The 17,935-nt window shown below is 42.0% G+C and overlaps 1 protein-coding gene across 1 annotated transcript in view; it reads left to right on the top strand.

Moving 5' to 3' along the window:
* lrfn5a (leucine rich repeat and fibronectin type III domain containing 5a) overlaps positions 1-17,935 on the top strand; it is a 235,376-nt gene that overhangs the window by 204,028 nt on the left and 13,413 nt on the right. The window contains exons 4-8 of the mRNA XM_034110917.1: positions 3,900-4,028; positions 4,164-4,344; positions 5,457-5,612; positions 5,751-6,010; positions 8,977-9,444. Of these exons, the coding sequence (XP_033966808.1) occupies positions 3,900-4,028; positions 4,164-4,344; positions 5,457-5,612; positions 5,751-6,010; positions 8,977-9,444 (1,194 nt within the window). The remainder of the gene's footprint in view (positions 1-3,899; positions 4,029-4,163; positions 4,345-5,456; positions 5,613-5,750; positions 6,011-8,976; positions 9,445-17,935) is intronic.

Here is a 17,935-nt window from a genome sequence, read left to right as displayed (position 1 = left end):
GCTGAGCCTAAGGATAAAAATAACTATATTGCAATATATAAATATATTGCAATGCTCAAAACAGCAGCATCCAACAGTCTCTAATCCTTGGATATTACATGTCACTGCATCCATGCACGGAGCAGCTGTAGCGCGGAGATCATCATCATCATCATTCTGTCTTGTATTACTTAACAACAACAAAAAACCGGCTCGTTCGCTACGGCCTCTTCCGTCAGACTTCCTTACAGAGGCCCTCCTCCAACACACACGAACGCGCACATGACCAATGAGGGCACGAGATACATTTGTGCACAGATGGAAGGCTGATTGGCAGGTAGGCCATCCAGTTATTTTAGCCGGGCCGGCTAAAATGATTGGTTGTGCTTTTTACAGTACTACGGCTTCCACAGATAAACATTTTTATGTATTTATTGTCAAAGCATTTAATATATTCATTGCTATCGGGACGTTAAGAGCATTCCATGGAATATAACAAAGTGTTTTCTGAAATAAATTACATACCCCATTGAATTATGACTGAAGATCGTCAGCTGTCTTCCTCTCCCGTGTTGTTCCTCGATACGTAAAGGCTGCAACACCTTTGACAACTTCTCTCTACATATCAAACATACTGGTAAGCCAGCATCGTTTGCTGTGAAAGCATACAACTCTGTCCAAGCAGAATTAAATCCTGTGTTCCTCTTTTCTTTGATTTATCCATAGTTCGCTCATCGAGCCGGGGGTCAGGTTATTCGCCTGCAAGAAAAGGCGCTAGCGCGGGACCGTAGCAGGATGTGACGCATCTTTTAGTTGACCTAATTAAAACCGTTATGTTTTTTATTTATGTGTCACAGTATCACCTCAAAATACAAGATACGAAACATTTTCAACCATGCAAGAAAATATAAATAGTCCTACAAATACTTTAATTGTATTTCCTTCTTATTTTTGTCTAAGCTCAAGGGGCAGAGCAGAGGGCTTAAAGGGGAAAGGAAACACCAATTACAGCTATAATATTCCGGTAGTTTATTCATTTTACAATGGATATTGATCGTAATATTTATTGTACATGATATTACTCGCCAAAAGAAAATTAATTATCCGCCGGCCGGGTGGGGAATTCCGGGACCAGGCCGCCGCCATTAGGGGAGTCCCAAATGGTGACGTCACTGGCTGTGTTTTCGCTCCGGGTATCCATACTGGAAGTCAACACAACGTAGCAGATATGGCAGCGATGGAGGAATTTTGCAATGAGATCGACGTTTTGAACGATGAATTTGACTATTCGTCGGGAGATGACATTGATGTGGAAGCATCTACAGTTACCAGGCATCCCATGGCCTATGCTTATGAACCGATTCGGTCGAATAGAGTGGCATACGATCCGGAATTAAAAAAAAAAAACACAATGCTAACAGTGAGCCTCTGAATTAGCCCCGAGCGAAAAATCCTAACCTATTACTGCACCGAAAATCACTCCTAGCTCCCTTATTACTTTTCCTAGCTGCACATCCAACACATTGTTTATGATCATAATGGTGCCCACCTCAACACTGAAAGACACAAACTCGCGAGGTTATCAACAAAAACGTACATCAAAACAAGTGGCGCTAGGTACTAACATACGCTAGGCTAACGGCTTACATTCCTCATTGTCTGGTCTAAACTGGTCTTCAATGGCATTACAACGATAAAAACGATGATGTAGTTAATCCATAGGGCTGTGTCCCCTTTGAAATGTTCTGATAATCTATAAGCAATACAACTGCAATTCCGTTATCTGCTGTCCGCTCTGTGCTCCGTGCGCTCTGGGTCCTGCAATACCATCCATTGAACACCTAGTCCAGCAATACTAGCCTTTTTAGGGCTGTTTTCGACAGATGAGCGTGTGTATGCCAGTTTAATTAGTTGAGCTATAGAACACCCCCAATTCTCCATTGTACATCATAATAATAGCTACCATTTAGTTTGGACGCGATTGCGTTAATTAATAAGGTCACACTGTGTCAGTAAATACATGTGTGAGCTAGTAATCTGGTAGTGCTGCAATATTTACCTCTCTCTCGGCAGCTGAAGCAACTCGTTTGGTGGCTCGAACTTCACGTTTGTTGACACTGTCATTGTCTTGCGCGGCCGACGTGCTGGGACGGTCGGTGTTCCCGACTGCATACGTTGAGAAATCAAATATTGTGGGAACAGATCCTGGCTTCAAATCCAATGTTTTGTATTGAACCAGGCATCCAGACTCATCAAACCTCATTTTGTGGACATAATCGTCATTTTTAAAGTGTTCGCTGCACACGTGCGTACTGATTCAGCGGCGGATCGGACCGTTTCATGGAAATAACCCATGCTTTGAGCAGCTTCTCATCCGTTAGTGGCAGCCTATGGAAATGTACTTCTTCCTTCTTCGTATAAAATCCATTTGTGCAGCCTGGGGCAATACAATACGCTCCTGACGATGACCGTTATCTTTTAATGTAAACTACTGGTGCATTGCACGCCATGTTGTTTGTTATTGAGCTTTGGCCCAGGAAGCCGTACCCACTCAGTGACGTCACTGGGAAAGTCCCAGAGCAATGGCAGCACGCCCATGGTCATTAGGCACGTATTTCAAAAAATAAATGTGCGTATCTCGATCGTTTACATTGGAAATAGACTAGATAAATACATTTCCTAATGGGAATATTGTCGCATGGAAAGCAATTTGAAAAGTGTTTCCATTTCCCTTTAAAGGGCCGCATGCGGCTCGAGGGCCGCGGGTTGCCGACACCTGGTCTAGTCCCATGTTATATATTGTGTTGATTGGTGTTCTTACATCATCTCATACCTTTCCAACAGTTTAACATGGAAAATGTGTTATTTGAATCCAGGTTGCGTTCTGTATTATAAGGTGTCCTGAAATGGTGGTGTTTAACTTTTTAAAACCTGCGGTTATATGCCAAAACCCCAAAAAGATGTGATAACTGAACTTTTTATCCAGTTTTAAGACTAATTTATTATGATACTCTTATGAGATCTCGGTCTTATTGAACTCTTGAATGGATTTTAATGATCTGAAATCTGAATCTTAAAGGGGACCTATCATGCAAAATGCATTTTTGTATGTCTTTTATACATGAATATGTGTCCCCGGTGTTCCAGGGAACTCACCAAGTGTCAGAAAACACAACCCTCTCTCTTTTCCTCCATACCCAAATCTCTAAGAACGGGGCTGCAACGGAGCTGATTATTATTTGAATTTTTCTGACGTCTGAAAAGGGTTGCTCCACCTATCAAGGGAATGAGAGACCGCTCGAAAGCGCTGGAGACGCTGTAGTACATATGCCAGGCCTGTAAGTGGCGCTGTAGTCTGCCACAAAAGCAGAATCAGCCCCTGCATAAACAGGGCTGGAAAAGAGCAAATAGAGCGAAATGAGGCATGGCTAAAATGCATGATCCGTTTGGTATTTTGAAAAAAAAAATTCACAGACATGTTTTATATAGGTATGGCCCTACAATATATGTTTCAAATATAGCATGATAGGTCCACTTTAAGTTATCGGATAAAGAAGCTGAGCAAACGTTAGCTTGAGACAAACTGTATCAGACCAACCTGACACATTTATTTTGTGTTTTTATAATGTTATACCATGGTGCTGCTATTTTCTCAGCTCCAGATTGGACCAAAAACTATGAAGAAATTCTAAGTGAGAAAGGCTAACTGAGATGCTGGTTACCAAACTCTGTTTTTAGTTTGTATTTCAATTGAGAGACCCCTTGTGGAAAATTACATATTGTCTGTTTAATCAAAGTTCTGCCTTGTTGGAATTGTCTGTGCTACCAAAAACTCTTGCTTAACCCAAAAGCTGTTCTAGTACCAATCACACATGGTATATGTCTTTGTCTAAGTGAATTGTGCTGATCTGTGTCCACAGTGTGAAGAGGAAAGATTTCGCAAACATGACGCGGCTCGTAGACCTAACATTATCCAGAAACACCATCTCCTTCATCACATCTCACGCCTTTGCCGATATGGAGAACCTCAGAGCTTTACACCTTAACAGGTATGTATATAAACCTAGATGTGTTTGCGGTATGAGATGAAATCCACCTAAGAAATCTGAAGTGTCATAGAGTCTTCCAAAGCTACAAAGTTCTGTTATTCTCAGTTTCTACATTCTCTTTTCTCTCTCTTTTAGTAACCGGCTGACGAGGATAGCCAATGATACGTTCAGCGGGATGTCGAAGCTCCACCACCTGATCCTGAACAACAACCAGCTGGTAGTTATCCACCAGGAAGCGTTCAACGACCTGCTGGCACTGGAAGAGTTGGACCTGAGCTACAATAACCTGGACTCTATTCCTTGGGAGGCCATCCAGGTCAGGATCTCTTTAAACTGCTGCAGCCTTTCAAAACCCTGACTGGCTGAAGGCCATGGGAATAATCCAATCATAAGCACAATGGGATAAAAGGCCATTAAACCTTTTTGCCCATTTATTTGAAATTAAAATAAAGAGATCTTTAGGGCTTTTGGATTGAACTGGGGCCATTATGTGGACTATTCATTAAGCTCCACTGAAGCTTCATTTATAGGCATTTTCAGCGCTAACACTTTCAATGTGTTCTTCGCCAGGCAACAAGCAAATGTCAGGGTCTCTGTGGATCAGCTTACTAACATACTTTGCAACTTAGGATAATTAAAAAACATAGTGATGTTAGATAAATAAGTGCTGTAGTCATTGTTGAGGAGTAACACAATAAAGAGGCAGTTACATGCTCAATAGCTAATAAATGAAATGACAAAATAAGTGTAATGGTAATTAAATACAGTAAAATCTAAGCAAATAACAGTTGCTAAACACATTTCATCTGATTATATATATATTTGTAGATAATAATATGTAGTATATAGATAAAACATTTGTGGCAGTAGAAGATAACATCAGTTATTTTGCTCTCTTCCAAACTTTTCTGTTAATTATATTTAAAAACAATTACATAGTTTTGCAGTTATTAGTGTTAAATACTGTTACACGGTCTGGTGTACCTTTATGTGTTGGGGTTGCTTTACAACCCAGTTTAAAACATTTGTTAGAAAGCTCAGAAAAAAGTAGTCTAAATTAATATCTTACAACATTCAAATAGTATCATGACTTATTACAGTGATAACAGGGCAAGCTTTCAATCTCTGACCTATTCAACTTTACTAACAAAGTAAGTCATTGTTTGTATATTGAGTAACCACAATAGCTTTGTTGTTTTCAGTTAAACTTTACCTTTAGAATGTGCATGTTAGCATTATTTACTGTAGTTCAACATTTATATCACCACTGTCAAGGAATGCATTAAAAAATGTAAAGTTTAGTGACAATAACCAGGATTGTCCTACCTTAAAGAAAACCATTTTCCTCTCGATCCGTTCTTAACCTATTCTACTTCCTCATTTCAAAGTGATACTAAAGTGAACTCTTGCTCTCTGTTCTTTCTACAGAGAATGATTAGCCTCCATACGTTGAGTTTAGACCACAACATGTTGGACTACATCCCAGAGGGAACATTTTCCCTGCTACAGAAACTCAACCGGCTGGACGTCACCTCTAATAAACTCCAAAAGCTGCCACCAGACCCACTTTTTCAACGAGCACAGGTATTATCCAATTCTGGAAAGCAGCAGGCCGAAACATATGTTTTCAATCTCTATTATTGTTATGTTAATAGAACTGGTTGAATTAGACAACTGCCAGTGCATATGGGTAATCTGACTCAGATCGTGTCACACTTCCAGGTTCTGGCAACATCAGGGATCATGACTGCCACTTCTTTTGCGTTGTCATTCGGGGGGAACCCTCTCCACTGTAACTGTGAGCTGCTGTGGCTGCGGAGGTTGAACCGAGAAGACGACCTGGAGACATGCGCTTCACCTCAACAACTCTCTGGGCGCTACTTCTGGTCTGTCCCTGAGGAGGAGTTCCTATGCGAACCTCCACTCATCACAAGATATTCCCACGAGATGAGGGTGCTTGAAGGCCAGAGAGTTACTCTCAGGTACGTTTTTATGCTTGTCATGATCTTAGTTTTTTTGTCACGGTTTTAGTTTGGTCTGTCTTGTCATACGGAGGTGGGGCCCACGTCATAGGTGGGCGTGGATTAAGTCTGTCAGTGCTGCACACGTGCAGTGGGATTACCCAATAGCGATAGCCTTAGAGGGCTGCGCCTATACTCATAGAAGCTGGGTTACAGTACGTAACCCCAGTTGTTTTTGGTGTGTGAGATCCTGGTGGCTGGTGACTGTGCTCACGTGAACAGCAGATTGAGGCTGTGTCATGTGCCCCAGAGTAATAAATGCCCACACCGGGTTGTATTTTGGACGTTCTGCCTCTGCCTTCTTGCTTGATCGGGCCGCTCAACGGTCAGCTTCACATTCAATATTGTATGCATTCGATTCTTAAAGAGATTCTTAAAGAGGAACCGGTTCTCGATACCCAACCCTACTCATGACTCCATTAGTTGTTTTTGTATTAAGTTGTGCTCTTTGTATACCTGGAGGGACCCATTTCCAAAAAATACACACACAATTATACACATTGTCAATTTGTATTCCCGTAGTTGAGCATTATGTTTACAAGCCCCTCTAAATGCCTGGCTGTTCAACGAAATACAGGGACAGCGACATCAGGATAACATTTTAGGGAGGATGAAACGGTGGATTACGTATTGTAACCCTAGTTATATAAGCACAGGCGGAGCGTTCAATGGCCTCAGTAGAAAATTGGCCCTTTCGGTGTCAGCCCCCCTTCGCCAGCCGGTGCAACAGCCACTGTACCCTGTGGTTTTCCATGGCTCGGCGAGACAATCCGCCCTTGGGGGTGGACGCCTTTGCACACGAGCCATGGCCAAGGAAGCTGCTCTACGCCTTTCCACCGGTACGCCTCATTCTCCCCCTCCTGGAGAGGGTCATCCTAGTGGCCCCAGATCACCCCAGACCACCGCTTGCGCGCGCATTCAGGTAGGCCCGCCCCAGGGGGCCGGATATCTCAGTTGATGAATGCTCGCATAGTATGACTAAGAGGTAGTATCCATAGAGTCCAGTAGAGGGCGGAGCCTGTGTGAGATATAACTACAATCAAGAGCAGGTCGGGGAGACGATGATTACTTCATTTGCATATATATTGGTCACACGCTTCCAATCATGAAGCTAGATGATATGTTTTTCAAATATGGACTTATGGGAGAAAAAGGGGCCAAAGAAAATCAATGAGGTGCTATTATTCTCTGTCCCTTATTGGATCTCCTCTTCATGTTCATATATAAGGTACAAGTCCAGGGTCAGAGGTCAACCCATCCGACATTTCTCATCTTGTACAGCTTCCATTTTAATGTATTCAACTGCAAAATGTCTTTTTTGTATCTTCTGGTAATAACCTGATGATAGTTTACCCAGCCTATATTTTTCAATTTCATGACTTGGGGCTGCTATCTTTTGTCTCTCCCCCTCCATGAAAATATGAACTTTACATCATTTGGAGCTCACTTCCGTAATAAAGTGAACTTCATATCATTTGGAGTTTGCTTAAGTTCATAACAGACATTGCCAGAGAGCCTTCAGCTTAGTCGCAAGAAAAATAACGACTCCCCTTCATTCATTTGTCATAGCACTTCTCTGTAATAACAGTAATCGAGGAGGGTCACAGTGACCGTGACACTCCTTATTTTTGATTGCTTATCATTCTAATGACGTCAAAAATGATTGTTACCATTTCAATTTAGTCATGCACTTTTTCAAAGATCATTGAATCTGAGTGTGAATAGGCACAATTTCCTCTAGTTTCTTAATATTGTCCATACAAAATAAATAACTTAGAGCTGTACATGTGGTTGAGAATCCATCAAAAAGTATTATTTAAACAAAAATAATTAGCACCTATCATCTATCTTTCTTCATCTATGTATTGGGTGGGATTGGAGGATCTATGGGACAAGCAAAAACTGGACTCTTCCAAGAACCGACTTAAAGTCCTGTGTCCAAGACCAAACGTCTAGTAAGCAAAGTCACGTAACGACGGTAATGTGCTAAACATTACATTTTTAACCTAAACATCAACATCATTAGTTCTGAACCTAACTGCATAGTTGTAGTGCCTTAACCTTAAAGTAACTGAAAGCGAAACCTAGGGAAACTGTGAGCCTTTCTTAACGTTGGATATGCACCTTTGTCTCACTGGTGGCTGCAGTTGGCCCCTTCTAAAGCAGCAGAGTGGTAGAGAAAACAACTGGATATGCCCTGTTACTGTCCTGGTAATATTCGTACTTATGAGAATTTAGTAGCCAAGATATAAATCCACCACTGTTATTTCTAGGCTGTTATGTAAAGCGCATTACAACTGGAAATTGCTCTGCCATCACAGTAGAAAATGTAGACTCTTCCACTCCCACCTTAGCAGGGGCGCCGTAATGGGGTGAACAGTTAGGACGATTCTAAGGGCCCGTGACTGACAGGGGCCCAAACCATTTTAGAACATTAAGAAACAAATGTTTAAGTAACCAATGTGATATATTTTCATGGGGCCCAAAATCCCTGGTGGCGCCCCTGCACCTAAGTCCCAGAAGGAAGGTTATCCAGAACCACTGTGAAATCGGACATATTGTGCTAGTTTTCAGGTTCATATTAGTATGTTAAGCTACTGCTGTGTCGTGTTTCCATGCTTCAATGTTGCTACAGCACCTCTTTTCACCCTCTGTCTGAAACCAGAGCCCAGTCTGCTCTGATTGGTTAGCTGGCCAGCTCTGTTGTGATTGGTCAACTGCCTTAAGATGTGTAAGAAATGTCCCACCCCTATCGCGTACAAAGAAACTCCCTCTGGAGGGAACTTTGGCATTTTAGCCTTTGCAGACCATTGACATGCACATAAACCTATATAACACACTACTGGAAAGGGAAACACCACTGTACAGTTAACCCCATCCTGACTTGTTTCTAATACGATTAACTCAATTGCTTTTCTCCTCTAAAGGTGTAAGGCCAGAGGTGACCCGGAGCCAGCCATCCACTGGATCTCTCCTGAGGGCAAACTGGTGTCCAACTCCTCCAGAACGTTGGTCTACAACAACGGGACTCTGGACATCCTCATCAGCACGGTGAAAGACACCGGCTCCTTCACCTGCATCTCCTCCAACCCGGCCGGTGAAGCCCACCAAACAATAGAGCTCATTATAATAAAGCTCCCCCACATCTCCAACAACACCAACAACATACAGGAGCCCGACCCGGGATCCTCAGACATCTCCACGTCGACTCGAGGAGGGGCCAACGGGAGCAACGTGACGGGCGACGTGAAGGGCGGGGTGGACAAGAGGGTGGTGACAGCCGAGGCCACGTCATCGACGGCGCTGATCAAGTTCAACTTCCAGAGGAATATTCCGGGAATCAGGATGTTCCAGATACAGTACAATGGGAGCCAAGATGACTCGCTGGTTTACAGGTAAGACTGCCAGAATCACCGTGAGTCAGACAGTTTACGCAACAGAAACATGATATGGCTGACGTGGGAGGTAGAGGATAACCTGATCTGGATAGATTACATTACAGTAGGTTAGATGCAGCTTTAATTATACTGTGGGGAGGAAATGCTACCAGGGTGCTAAGATGCTTTGTTAATGAAAGATAGACTCGGAATAAGCACCGAAAGTGTGAAAGATGCCCAAAGGAAAAAAAGGCATTCCGGGCTATGTCATGTGCGGATTCTTCAGTATGAGGACATTTGCATAAGTATAATGAATGTTATCTTGTCATGAACAGAAGTAAAGGCATTGTTTTTATCAGAGTACATGCACAGACTATTTCTCACGGCTTTATTACATTAGAGCACAGACGGTTCATATCAGGGCACGGAGATGAAATCGGGATAGACAGCACTGAAAATGCAAAGTGAGAAAGTTCACAATCCGGGGGAAATAATGCTGCTGACTCACCGACACGGCCTTGAAGGCGAGAGCTCTGCGGGGCCCTTCTTAACTTTTGCTGTGTACTCAGGATTACACAGATTAGATCGATCTCGCAGGGAATGATTGTTGTTTGAGCTAAATATTTACTCCAGTGAAATGGGGAGAGGGAATTAACATTAACATATAAAGCTTCTGTAGGGATATGTGCCTGTATTATCTGCTGCTAAACCCTATACATACTTCATCTGTATGTATCATCATCAAGAGTCATTAGGGGGGGGGGGGGCTTTGACATGACCGTCTGGGTCATGATGGCGACTCGAGGTTGGATGTTTCTCGTTGTGATCTTTAATCCGTGACAGTCTTCATCTCTGTGTGACTACACCACTATGATTAACAGACAGATCATGCATAGGACGATCTGATGGTATTATCTGCCGTGCATATTATTCCTAATCTCTGCACATGACCCATCAGCACTCAACTCCATTCGTCACGCAACATCGAGAGACGCCACTGATCGGATGTATGGGGTCGGTCGTGCTAAAGAACTTGTTTTCCACATCAACAAATCTCCATCTATCTCTTATTCTCAAAAGAGAAACCTATAGAAACGGCAAGCCTTTCTGAAAGTTAGACATGCACCTTGTTGCTTACGTGTGGTTGCAGCGTGCCCTTCTGAAGCACCACAGTTGTAGTGAAAACACGTGATTACCACCAGGTCATAACCTAATAGCATATGTAGTAATGAGAAGGGTTATGGTTAGGCCCCCAACATGTACAGTACTGTGAGTCCACCCTTTCTTAACATTGCATATGCACCTTTTCATGCAACATCGGAGACGGTGCCGATACGATGTATGGCCTTTGTTCTTGTTAAAGGTCTCGCTCTCAACTTCTAAATACCGCTCTTCCTCTCCGTCAATCGTTTTTATTTTCAAAAGCCTTTGTGCATTTGTCAAATTTGTATTCGACAAAAGCCTGCGTTTATACTTTTATGCCCTAGACTTTGAAATACAAGTGCTTCCTGCTTGTGGATAGAGGAGCCACCAACCACCGAGATCATCACCGGCCTTTTCCCTCCAACATTAGACGCCACACTCATCTGCGTGTCTCCGTGTTATTCTGCAGCTCTCCTGTCTTTACATAGCGGATTGATTTCCAATCAGCGCCACAGCTTGCACAAAGCAGCAACCCATTCATTCTGTTTTCTTCATTACCCAAACACAGAAGTAAGAGAAGAGGAGGAAAACAAAAGGGTGAGAATGAGAAAGGACGTGTTGAAGACATAAGGGGGGGTGGGGTGGACACGAGAGGAAGACGGACAAGGAGAGACAGGGACTGTCGTCACTGACAGGGCGCTGACTTTTCAGGTTCAATGAGAGCTTATTGATTTGCCGCACGATGACATTTCTGCTCTTCTACTCCCCACCTGCTCCACACCACGGTGCACCACTGTCTTCCCTTTATACTGTGAGTTTGGCAATGTGAAAACAGCTGGGTGAGGAAGTAGTGGTTTAGAGTCGGGACATCCTCCGGGCGATGTTAACCTCCTACACATGCAATAGGCAGCAGATCTAAAAATGTAACAGTTGATGCTGTATTGATCCCTGCAGGGAAGCCCCGCCCCCCCCCCGAGGTCAGGGTCAGCTGCAGAGCATCTCTCCCGGAGCTGACAGGGATTCAGTGTCTCGCTCAAGGACACTTGAGACGGCCAAATGTTTACTGATACAGTACTGCTGTTTTAACGCCACTGCTCCTGCTTCAGTGTTGTATTTATATTCCGGAGGCAGGACTGCTACCCACCGGATACACAGCCACCCCACACACTCAGCCATTCTGGTCAGGCTTGTTGGACTTCTTTACGACAGTGTAGCGTCCCAGAAATATTTGCAACAAACAATATTATGTTCATTTAGGAACTTGTATATGCCTTTGATGCGGTATAATGATAATTTGATCATTATAATATCAAAATAGTGCAAGTAGACCCTTATAAATATCTTTATTAAATAAAACTAGAACAATGTAAGAAGTAAGCAAGTAGTATCAAATCCAAAATGCCTGTTATTAGGTACCCAACGAAAAGACTTGGTTTTAGGAAAAAAACACAAAGGTTATTGGCTTGAAAACGCTGGCTCTTGGCATGACATGGAACAAAACAAACAAAGGGAGACAAGGAGTATTAATAGAAGAGTTAATGGGAACATCAAGGGTGGGGCAAACAATCACAGTGGCAATTATATACCACATTTGAGTATGTTTGAGACAAATCTATCTTGTATTTTAAATTGTTTTAGTTCAGTGTATCATGTTAGTATTTAAAGCGCTATTTTAAAAAGGCACAGTTTTTGTATTTGGACATTTTTCGGCCTGAAATATCACTACTCACCCCCTCCACTGTGGTCGAGGGACTCTTTAATACAACCTTTCTTCTACGAGAAGTAGGAAGTCAGGAGTTCAATCAGCTTGTTTTGTCCACAGGGCACCAATCCAGAGCACTATATCTTTCTATTCATTCTACAATACAATGCAGAGTCCTTAAGGCTTTGCTTGAAACCAATATGACATGCCTACCAAAAAGAAAACACATATGTGTTGTGAATCTATGGACCTTTGGTGTCTCTTTTCCTTTCCTTCTTTAATTCAAACTGTAAGGAACTACATTGAGTCATGCACAAAGCCTTTATCCAAGCCTCAGCTGTTAACCCCTTAGTGTAAGGCTGGGTCAAGGAAATGCTGATGTTAGGATAATGTTCGGACCTTTTACACATGACCTCTCACAGCACAGAGGCACATGCAGTTTTACACCTCACTGGTTTTATTGAACGATCCACAGCGGCGTCGATGATGACCATAAACTCACAGCCAGAATAGACAAGACGACCGTAAAACTGCCACAAAGCACAATGGGCTCTTATTCAGAAGTGGAGCCAATTATTACTCTTAATTAAGGGTTTGGATGAATGCAAGCCACGCTGGGATAATTGAAAGAATTAATTCACAAATTATAGGATAATAAGATGTATTGTTTAGTCAAATATTCAATTAAAATGATGATGATACTAATGCTGGTATGTGCCCTGAACAGAGTAAGAAAGATATACAAAATACTGCTTTTTAATAAGGAATATATGTATAAAAAAGTGGTTCCAACATAATTATATGTCAAGGCGATACCTTTATACAACCCAGTACCCTTATAGTATATTGTTACAGGTTGTGTGTCTGAGTTGAGAGCAGCTCAAATAAAGGGTAATTGTGTATTTGTTACTACTGTATGGAAGACATAACTTTAAGAGTAGTGTATTTTCTAAGAAAGAAGTATAAAATAACGTTTTATTTCCTACCGATACCCTCTAAGTCAGTGATACGCAGCTTATGATGTGGACCCAATACGGTGCCAGATGGCACGCCGACTATTTCCTACTAAAAAATTACCTCTTTTTTTTATAACGCCAGGGGAGGATCCCCCATCGCCCACCTAGCCGAGGTCTGGGCTATAGATGTTTGTTCAATTTGCAAAAAGTGTTCCCCGGGGAAAGAATTTGAGTATCCCTTTATCATATTTGACTGTCTCGACCCTCAGCTTGGAAACCAATAGTCTTCTATTTTTTATTTTATTGATTGCATTAGGTAAAGAGTTGTCTAATTTAAACATTTTGCATCTATACTCTTCAATATATGTGGCCAGTAAGCAATAATACAAGTTACAATAGAAGCAATAATAATAAAAAGCTGGACCTGTGTGTAACAGTATAAAGAAATGTAACATGAACACATCTTCACTGATAGCTGTAGTTCTGTCTAAGATATGTCGTCCCTTGGAAGGGGAATCGATGACAAAGATATATCCCATTTTGGAGAATCATGTTCATCAGGAAAAATAATGATGTTAGCATTAGAGCTAAAAGCTAAACTAAGCTGATGTTTAAAGATTAGTCAAAAACACCAACATCTATCTATAAACACAAGCCCTAATGTATTAAGGCTGCGGTACTGTAGAATATACTTCACCCACTCAGAGTATACAAACATGAAAGGCTTCAATATATCTTTCAGAGCCAAGGCAATCTTTTTTTTTTTTAAGAGGCACAAACTCCACTTTGGCATTCACTAAGTTGCTTAAGTACACTTAAAAAACCCATTCTCCTCCACCCTCGTCCACCTCCACCTCCTCCACCAACATGAAAGGCTTCAATATATCTTTCAGAGCCAAGGCAATCTTTTTTTTTTTTAAGAGGCACAAACTCCACTTTGGCATTCACTAAGTTGCTTAAGTACACTTAAAAAACCCATTCTCCTCCACCCTCGTCCTCTGCCTGTTGTCAATTCAGTGGCTATTTTCCACTCCAGCAGATCCATCGAGCTACAGGGGCTGGATGCCATTTGCCACGAAAACTACACATCCAGCAAATTGTGTGGCAAGCTTTTCTTATGAGGCTACACAGCAGGGGATGGGAGATGAATCCAGGCTTTTAAAAAGGCATACTCTCCCCTTTTATCTCCCCCCTTAGCAGGAAGTAGTTTGTCCCCGCGGCCCAGGTGTAACACCTTGCTCAGCTGTGCTTAAGGCGTGACAAAACAACCGCCTTTATCCCGCCGTAATGTTGAAATTGTGTTTTTATAGGACCATGAACTTATCGCAGTAACAGTGTTATTGTCGTAGGTAGTCCAAGGGGCTTCAAACAGGGACATGTTCTATAAAGGGAACTACCACAGCAATAAGGATGCTTCTGATGGGAAGACAGAGTGCGACAAGGCAGGGAGTAGGCAAGGAGGGTAATCAGAACATACAGAAGATGTATGTGAGTGTTCAAAGGGATGGGGGGAAAAGAAAGGGTGGACATGTGGAAGGGAGGGACAGAGGAAGCTGAAGGAATTTAAAAAAGGAGCAAACGGAGCAAAAAGAGGTTGGCAGAAAGGAAATAATGAGAGCAATAGGGAGTATGGGGAGAAAGACCATAGAAGAAGACTTAAGAGGATCAATGGATAAAAACGAGATTGGACAAAAGCAGGTGTATATTAAAAGAATAAAGACACTGGTAAGATGAAGGGTGACAACAGGAGGAAGGGTGGAAAAAGTAAGAATGCAACTAAATGAAGTAAAAAATAAGAGGGAAGAACTAACAGGAAGGATGGAAGGAAGTCAAGAAGTAAGAAAAGAAAGAAAGCCAGGAAACTTATATTAGCAATTACCCGAGATGTAAAGAGATTCAAAACAAAAAAGAAAGTAAAAATGTAAAAAACTAAACCGGCAGTTTGGAAAGTGCTGACCACAGCATTTAAGAGAAATCTAAATGACTCAGCTGAATTGGAGGAATGGAGCTGAGCTCGGCAGATGGAGGTCCACACCCGTCTGCAAATGGTGCTGAAACCTATTCCCCACATCTGGGACGGCTGCACGGCACTTTGACGTGTACTCTGCAGTTTGCACTGAGCTCAGCAGTAACCAGATCTCGCTAAGAGGTGAGCTGTTTCCTTAAGTGTAGGAATTAAGAGTTGACCATAGTGAAAAACTCGTTGTCTTCAGCAAGAGAACATAACAGACTGGTCATCAGTGATCATTCTGTGGAGGAAAACTATATCCACGTTCACACTGCGGTACTTTTCCCACAAAGGTTCATGCGAACTCTTTAGTTCTCATGAACTAAGTACAGATCGCGTTCACACCAGAAAAAGTCCCTGGGTGGATTAGGCAAATGAAGCCGCTGACGTCACTTCTTCTTCTTCTGCTTTGGGTTTACTGGCAGGCCGCAAACCACTTCACGGCGTATACTGCCACCCAAAGTCCCCAGCCGGAAGTCCCCGGAGTTGGGGACTGGCTTCAGTAGAAGCTGCTGGGAGTCCCAGCAGCTTCTACTGAAGCCTTCCGAGTAAATCGCCAGAACGCCGACACCTCCTCATCTCCATCGCTCCCATGTTTTATTTTGTGTTGCCATAAGTTAGTCTCTCTGCGTTTCTGCGCTGGGCTAATGCTAATGCTAATGCGAGGATAATAAAATGGCGGCTTCACAAAACTTTTTGGGAGTTTCACGGGGCGTGGTTTGCAATCCGCCCAGCCAATCAGAAATATAGCTCTTTTCTCAAAAAAGAGCCGCTCGAAAGTCCCTGCTCTCTAGCAGGGACTTTCGAGTGGGTAAAAAGGTTCGCATGAACTACTTTTAGTACCGGCTCTTTTTGGTGTGAACGCGATCATGAACTAAGTTCGCATGAACCTTTGTGGGAAAAGTACCGCAGTGTGAACGCGGCTTATGACTAGATATATCTGTCATGGACAAGTTTGCATGACTAAGACAATGGTGCAACAGTTAAACACTTACTGAATCAGCATGCAATGTGGTTCACTAACAATTACCAAATGTCTAAAGCCTCTATGTGTCTTAAACATGGCGGTTGCTAACAATTCACAAAATGAGACTATAACGTCGTCACAACAAGTATTAGCTGCCTTTAGATAAGTGGTGGTGATGCGCCAACACAAATATGTTTACTTTTCATGATTCCAATTACACTTCAAAAGCACAACAGTGGTGTCAATGTGTGGAGATTGTCCTGCTTTTTTTATTGCAATATTCCAAAATCCAAACCTCCGTGATCAGCCTAAAAGAATACGTCATAACTAAACCACTCTTTATGAAGACAAGGGCAACAACGCACAACAGGCACAGTCAGAAACACTCTCAGTCACTTTCCAACTAAGTTAACGTTTTAAAAAGTGTTATTGTCTGTACAGCTCTCATTGTTCTAAAATAGTTTTAAAGACAGTATAAGGCCTAAGAAATCTGAATTGTGTTAGTTGTTAATAGCAATCAGAACATGTCCATGTACAAATACACTTTATTTATATAGCACCTTTCATGCAAGATGCAAGTGCTTTACAGAGTAATGACTTAAAAAAAGAATAAACTCCATCCAAATGAAATTAAACTATTTCTTGTTTTCATAATGTAACACTAAAATGCCCAGACTTTTGGTCAACTCATATTTGATTAAAAAAAACAGGATTTCTAAATATGGACAAAACTTACAAGGACATTTGACTCAGTATAAGTGGCTGACACAAAGAAACACCAATAAATATCACATAATAATTACTGATTTATTATGATTCACTCCATGCCTTAGCACACTTATATTCATGAATCTCATTTCAAAGTTATGATTTGCCATCTCTGAGAAAACACAAAGGAGCAGAGCAATTGTTCCTTTCAGTTATTTTAAGGAGGATTTTGAGCAAGTGACAATACTGCCAGTTTTAAGATAATGCTGCTCCTCTCTTAAACAAAATGTGTTTAAGTGGGAACTGTAATATTACGACTTTCATTAGAATACACATTTCAAGTGTTCACTATAATTAGTGGGGAAATATAATCCTGATCTTCTGGAAGTTATTGCCAACCATTGTTCCAATCCATTGCCACATTCATTACAATGTGTGCGTGCTCTGTGGCTAATACTAACTTTATCTGACTCTGAACACGGTTAATGAATACAAATGGGGGGGGGGGGGAGCACAGCCCACCTGGCCTGGGCTCAAATCCCTCTCCACCTCTGACTGCAAGCTGTGTGGGTGCTTGTTAACCATTAGCTCAGGCATCAGGGGCATTACGCGCTGTGAAAAGAAGATAAGAAGTTAGCTTCTGCAATGTTCAGCCTCAGATCTATTAGCATGGCAGGGTGCCATCTGCTGTGTAAGCCACATTAGCCCGGGGGTCAACAGTAATGGGGCAGGAGTCGAACTACCATTAATCCTCCACTCTTTGCTTAACTTGGTTTGATGCGCCTTAGTGGTGGGTTGTTTGTTTAATTGTTGAGAGAGCCAACAAGGAAACATTTATGTTGAAGTGGAAAGATATGTAACTTGTTGCCATTTAGGTTGGGTTGTACCAATATGGATTGATTTAATACAACATAAATCATCAGAGTTTTGTAAAACTGTAGGTTTGCAATAACTTAATCCAGGTTAGAATTCAAGCGCATTTTAGATTGTCGCATGAAAGAAAATGTAAACAACGTTCTGTTAAT

This window comes from Pseudochaenichthys georgianus, chromosome 22, assembly GCF_902827115.2.
Source record: "Pseudochaenichthys georgianus chromosome 22, fPseGeo1.2, whole genome shotgun sequence".
Lineage (NCBI taxonomy): Eukaryota > Metazoa > Chordata > Actinopteri > Perciformes > Channichthyidae > Pseudochaenichthys > Pseudochaenichthys georgianus.
The sequence above is the reverse complement of the archived record's forward strand: the minus strand, read 5'-3'. Positions and strand labels throughout refer to the sequence as shown.